The sequence below is a fragment of the Hermetia illucens genome, chromosome 4 (assembly GCF_905115235.1).
Source record: "Hermetia illucens chromosome 4, iHerIll2.2.curated.20191125, whole genome shotgun sequence".
NCBI lineage: Eukaryota > Metazoa > Arthropoda > Insecta > Diptera > Stratiomyidae > Hermetia > Hermetia illucens.
In genome coordinates this window covers 11,478,328-11,485,072 of record NC_051852.1, presented here as the reverse complement: position 1 = coordinate 11,485,072, position 6,745 = coordinate 11,478,328, and the positions used below count along the sequence as shown (strand labels likewise).

Below are 6,745 nucleotides of genomic sequence, written 5' to 3'. Positions count from 1 at the left end.
TGCACCTTGCATAGTGTTCTGGCCCAACCACACATCTATGAAAGTTTTGCTCGTCAATTGCTTTCGCAGGCCAACCTGATGTTCTACTCATTTTTCGACGAGTAGATTTCCAACCGCTTGACTTACTCTTCAAGTCAAAGACTATTGCCTGGTGATCACTATGGGTGTACTCTTCACTGACGTTCCAGAAGATATCGCGAACTAGTGAAGGACTAACAAAAGTCAGATCCACAACCCAACCGGACCACCCTTCCCGTAAGTAACTGCTCGAAAGTCTCCAAGATACAACGCCCTCTTGCATTCATCAGTGAACCTCCCCGTTCTGTGGCCCATGCATTGAAATGGCGAAGACTTTTGGTTGCCATCCAGCATGTCCTCGAATTCGGCCAACGTCAGGTTTGCAGGAGCATGGCAGCTGTAGACGTATATGCCCTCTATACGAACCCCCTTGTGGATTGCCTCATACATTCCTATACAGCTTGGTTGTTCTCAGAGGTGGCGGTGAGGAAGATGGGGAGGCAACACTGTCGGTTGAACCAAAACCAAGCGGCCGAGGAGAACCTCCATAGTGGTGGCCCCGGGAGACGCTGTACTCACTTTGGTTTGCCGGCCATGATGCAGTAGGCGAATGCTCCAAAGGCCTAATCAAGGCGATCAGACCCGAGTCCGCACAGGGACTCATCTGAAGTGGTAATTGGCCACGAAACCTTACCAGGGGTATACTGGTACCATGGGAACCGGGATAGCACCTGGACTCTCATACTTCGGGTGAACTCCCGTTGTATGTGAGTACAGCTCGGTTATTTGCGGTTGGCCCCCTAGTGGGAGTTTCATGGGGGTTGTGTTTATGCTCAAGCGAGAAGAGACCTTCGGGTCTCGGCGTGGTGTTGGGTTTCAACACGGGTGCCGTACTCCTTAATTCGGTAGAGATTTAGATATGCCTTGCATCCACCAGTATGAATGCTAAGCCATGCAATTTGTATAGACTGGTACCGTTGTTGCTTGTCTCAGCGGGGCTCTGATTATGGTCACAAAATCAATCCGTGTCTTAAGAAGACCGTAAGATTGAGTCGCAAGACAGGTGCTCACATAAAACCCTCAAGGACTTAACTATATAGCTTGGTCCCCGCATGCCCACAAGGCACATTATTGTTAGGGTTTCTATAATAATAATCGTTGGCACCTGGAAGTGTGTTAGAGCACTTCATTCAAGACCGTTACGGTACACTACAGGACCCAGTAAGAGGTAATGTGGTCAGCATTGCGCTCACCTGAGATTATTATCCTGATTTGATTCAGGTTCTCATTACGCTGAGTCGACTGATATTCGACATCCAGTTATGATTACAAATCCCTCTGCCACCGGTGAGATTTGAACCGCGACCTTCCGCTACGACAGCCAAGCGCTCTGACCACTTGATCCATCCGGACACCCCACTTTCTATAGGGTTCGCTTATTGTAGCCATTTGCACCTATGATTCATGGGTGGTCTACGAGAGGCTATTTTGCGCGACCCTACAGTGATTAAGGTTGATTTGGAACAACCTCATTTTCTCGCTGCGCTTAGTGGCTTTTTTAACTCGGGACACTTGCCACTTGCGGCAATATGCCCGGTATCCAGGCCCTCCTTTCCATCGCACTTGGGATCCTTGTTACAATCCCGAACAATGTCACCTGTTTCACCACAACGTCTGCATCGCCTAGATCGATCAACCTCACTTGTCCACGTTCTCGCTAGATGTCCGTACGAGAGACACTTGAAGCATCTCTTTAATGAGATTTACTGTTAAAGGCGACAAGCTATCCATCCAATACGGACCTTCTCGACTTCCAGCAACTTGCGCCCTACTTCCGCTTTCAGCCGGATTGTCGCCGCCTGTATACCTCCATACGCTTTTTTAAGGCTTACAATGGATGCCTCCTGCAATTGTGCAGCTGCTCCGCTAAGGCAGTGCAGATTTTCGCCTTAGAAGTGACCTCATCTAGGTCCTTCCACTGTATAGCTATATCACGCTTTTAAACCCGAACGAGAACACTATCCCCAAGTAAATTTTTGATTTTGCTGCGGAAGCCTTCGACTATGCTCTTCGGACTTTTTCAGTTCTAGCATGAGATCTCCCTTTCGGTTCCTCTGTATCTGCTTACATTTCCCCCCAAATCTTTGAGAGATCAGGGTTAGCTTTTACTGTTCTCAGTATGGGTACGTAGAACATACTACCCGTGCTTGAAATGATGATTGCCTCGGGGCGGATCCTCATTCTCTCCTTTTTCTTTTATGATTTCCTTGGTCCAGTCATAGTCCAACCATTGGGTACCTTTTGAGACATCCACTCCCCTGGTGTTTTAGGCATTATTCTGCCGCCCGCCGAGGCTTTAGGTCCCTTCTTCAAAGCGGTTGGTAGCCTTCTTGTTTTCTGGAAACCTGTTGATTTCCTGGAGGTTCGTTTTCCTTTTCTCGGACCCTCTTTTTCGTCTCCCCATCCGCGAGTATACGGTTGAGTGTCACTTGTGGTGGTTGAGACATCGAAGGAGTAATTTTACGGCCCTCCTTCAAATATTTCTCATCTTTCCAGGGTTTGTTGTGTCGAACCCTAATGACTCTCACCATATGTTTGATTGTTTGGCGCACGTTGTGTTTATCTTTGATGAATTCTGACAATTCAAAATAAAGCAAGCAAAATGAAGGATGACTCTCCCAGGTTGGATTTATGTTCCAAGCCGTCAACGAGATTCCCGTGGCCCAAGTCCTTTTCCACCTTGGATATTGGGAGAGATCTCATTATCGTTGAGCTTCATCTAAAGGGATCCGACTCCCGATACTGAGGAGCCTCCCCTAACTCTTTACGCTCGAATGCGGTTGGTGTCACTAAGTGTTTTAACGACCATCTTTCTCCCTTGGGCATATCCTTTTGCGCGTTTGCTATGAAAGTTCTAGGGAGCGATGTGCTCCATTTAAACACGTCCTTCTCTAACATGTTTGTAGCACTACATGCAACGGTGGCCAAGCTGTTCACCACTGAGGCACTGCAGTCGAGTGGTATTGACGGCCGGGAGGCTGCTTGCTCACTCCCAAAAGAAGCCCTATACACCTTCTCTTCGTCCATATTGGTTTATTATTCTGGGTAACCTTCCCATAGCCATTTTTATCCACGGGTGGGCCTTTTTCTCCCAACTACCCGACCTGCGCATAAACAAATGTCTGCAAGTACATATTCATACGCATCCGCCGAGCATTCCCTTATCCGCGCCTGATGGGAGATCTGGCAAGTCCTCACAGGTCAGTCTGCCTGTCTGTCTGTCACACGCATTTTTCTCGGAGACGATTATAGCGATTCTCATCAAATTTGGTGAAAAGATGGGAGCTGTAAACGCTCACGCATGCAGTGGGTTGCATAATAATACATCGAATTTAAGGGGGAGTCCCCGAAAGGGGGATGTACAATTTTTTTCTGTAAACATAGTCATGGGGGTATCAAATGAAAAGTCACGATTAGTTTTGACGTTTGTTGAAAAGGCGGGGAATGCAGAGGGTTGAAAGTGATCACCCATTCTCATTCTCTGAAAAAAATCAAGAGGCTGCCACTATATCGCGCCTAGGCTCCGTTTTGAGTACTCTACAGAATCCGGTGCGGACTCACGCACTGACAATGACACGTGATTTTCATTTGTAAAATGACGTGGAAACGATCGAAGTGTTCAAAGGACCAATCCAGATTCCCGAGCCTGGTTAGCACAGAAGCGTGTCGACTGAACACTTCAATGGAGCTTCATAGTCACTTTCGCCATATTTTTAGGTTTTTGAGATAGCTCTTTCCTCTAGTTCGTCTTCGGCCACTCATGATGGTTGTCTGACCATCCCAATTCACTTTAGTCGCTGGAAGATTGAAAGGGTCCTGAGTCTGACGAAGTGAGTTAGCTAGCGAACAACTGTCATCTACTGGTGCAGTCCCTCATCAAGTGGATGTCAAGCCAGGATTCCTTCAAGTCTTAAACAAACGATCACCCAATTTCTCCTTTCAAATAGTAACTTTTATTGCCTGTGTCATTACGCTTCCAGCTCCATTATTTTCAACTAGAATTATATTTGTTACACTTCGCGAAACGATGTTTCCATGATGGTCGAACACTCTGATCTCCTTCGTGGATCCAATGTGGTATTCGCATTTATAAAGCGGACAACAATTAGGATAGGCTTGATCCATATTCAAAAACTCCTTTATGCAGTTACCCTGAATTCGGGGATCATTGCACCTGAAATACAATTATCCAACATTAAGGTCCACCAATGGCTTCATCAAACTGAACTTATCTTCCCAAATGGACAAGTCTCCTAAGCACTGAACACGTACACACTGTCCAGGACGATGGAAGTATTCACCAATAAACAATTCACGTTTTGTTTCCGGATCGACACATCTTCCATCTTTGCAAAGAAGATAGAGTAATTAGCGGATCATACACAGAGGGTCCTGAGAATGTTAGCTATGTTTACCGATATAGTTGCGAGGATCCACTGATTTGGCGGAGCTCCAAGACACTATGAACAACACCACGATAGTCAGCGTCACTATGCCTCCATGGGGATTACTTTTTGGGTAGCTCATCTTTGGATTAAGAAGTCACTAACTGGCTGACAGAATGTGGTTAAAGTGATCAGCAATCTGTGAGTAACTGGCGATTATAGGCGGTCCACAAGTCAGAGCGATTTGTTGTTATGGTAGCTTCTCATCTAGACACTGGAAGCTTATACTCTGGGCAGGAAAGAATGCTAAGTTTGAGGGTCCTAGGTTCTGTTCGTTAGGTCAACAGAGGATCTCATCTTTGGAAGGAGTTGACAGAGCTTTATCTCAGGGTTTCAGGCTTCTTAGCATGGGAGCCAAGCTCCTTTTGTAGGTCCCAGTTTATCTCAATGAAGAGATAGTCCCTACCCTCATCCAGAGTATTCGTCACTTGGCCTGAAATCATGCGCTTATTTTTAATTAATAATTATCTGAGGAATTGCGATTTTATATTTTTTGCTACTGAAATCTACGGAAATTCCTATTCTTGGTCTCTGTAGGTCTCTATTTTCACAAGATCTCGTCAATACGCTGGAACAGTTGATAAGAAGTCTATCGCGTGTCAGTAGAATTTACGTAATTAGTTCGAAAATCTGACCTTGATCGGAGTAAGATCGTTATAGTTACATTGTGGCGTTAATAATAAATTAAATGACTCATTTTTGGTCTACGAGATTTTAGTTAGTTTGCATTTTGGACGCTGTGGGTAAATAAGATGCGGTAGTAGTTGATGGAGTTCAGGGATTGGAAAAGTATCTATTTATAAATAAAATTGAACGTAATGCAAAAAGGAATGTTTAGAGTTCGAATCTGATCTTCTTGAACTCTGATATCGCACAAATCTCAGTTCGACGTAGAGGTCAGGTAGCGACAGACGCCTGGCTTAAAGATTTATTCTGATCAATTTTTTACTAAGCAGCCTTACGGGTTGTTCAAAAATCAAGTCAAGCCTGGACATTGGATTGTGATAGTCAAATGACCATCCTGAGTGGCCGAAGACGACCTACAAGGAAGAGCTAACCCAAAAACCTAAAAAGTGGCGAAATTAACCGTGAAGGCCCACCTACAATACTAAAGGTCCATTGGAGCGCTCGGTCGACACGTGCTTGCACGACTCTGCGCTGGCTAGGCCCGGGAATGCCGGGGGGTCCTTAAAGAACTATTTTGCCCCTTTTACTGGTTATAGGGTAGGATAGGTAGTGGCCACTCCGAGGAGCCCAAAAATCGGGGCTCTGCGTAAACCCTATTCGCTTAAGGCCGAGCAGATGGACCGCATTGTAAGGGCACTCTTTCCTGCGAACCCCATATGGGATGATGACGTCGGCGCGGAGAGCGCAGAGGACTGCCCACTTTTCTCAATAAAAGAGTTGGAACTGACAGTCCTCTCTATGAAAAACAAGAAGGCGCCAGGGCCCGATGGTATTCCAGCAGAGGTATACAAACTGGTATTCCAACACCGGCCAGACCTACTGCTCGGCGCATTTAACGCTTGCCTGAAAGAGGGCATTTTCCCTGCTCGTTGGAAGGTTGCGAGGTTTGCGCTGATCCATAAAGGGAAAGGCGACCCCGAATTGCCGCCCTCATACCGCCCACTATGTATGCTTGACACTTCCCTCAGGGATCGTCAACGATCCTTCATGGGTCGTTTACGATACGGGGAGTGGCGTCCCTGAGGTGCCCGAACAAGTAGTTCTGACCCCCTAGCTGGCATAATACCTGCGTCCTAGGTAGTAGCCTCGAGAAAGTTTCTCAGTGAAGAGCAAACTGCTAATGACCGATACACGCCGGGACACACTGGGAGTCCCCGGAGCCGTCGACAACTCCCTGTCGACGTCGATGGGGTGATGTGAGCCTAGCTCTGCAAAGGTGGTAGTTGTGGCTGGTATCAGGAGCCAGCCAGACCCTGGTCTGGTTGCGTGCATTGAACCGTAGTAGTAGACCGCGTTGCCCCGAGCGAGCGCTGATCCGTCCGTGAATTCCGGGATCAGCTAAGCGTAGGTCAGGCCTCAGGGAACTGGGGTAGGGGCTGTGTCCCCGAGGGTATACCCGTTCCTGACTATTGCAGCCCGCTCCCTTGCACACGATGCGCTGGTAAACAACTCAAATGGAGAATGCTGAAATACCCGACGAGACATCGGGACGCGCAGACGGAGAGAAAGACTCGCAAAGTGATGCGGCACCTGCA

At 47.1% G+C, this 6,745-nt stretch overlaps 1 protein-coding gene across 1 annotated transcript; it reads right to left on the bottom strand.

Moving 5' to 3' along the window:
* Positions 1–4,008: 4,008 nt before the first annotated feature.
* LOC119654953 (U-scoloptoxin(16)-Sm2a) lies at positions 4,009–4,681 on the bottom strand. The gene is made up of 3 exons (XM_038060609.1): positions 4,494–4,681; positions 4,307–4,424; positions 4,009–4,252 (listed from the first exon to the last, which is right to left on the bottom strand). Exons 1-3 carry the CDS (start codon positions 4,603–4,605, stop codon positions 4,018–4,020), a joined length of 465 nt encoding a protein of 154 aa, XP_037916537.1. The 5' UTR covers positions 4,606–4,681; the 3' UTR covers positions 4,009–4,017.
* Positions 4,682–6,745: the final 2,064 nt, after the last annotated feature.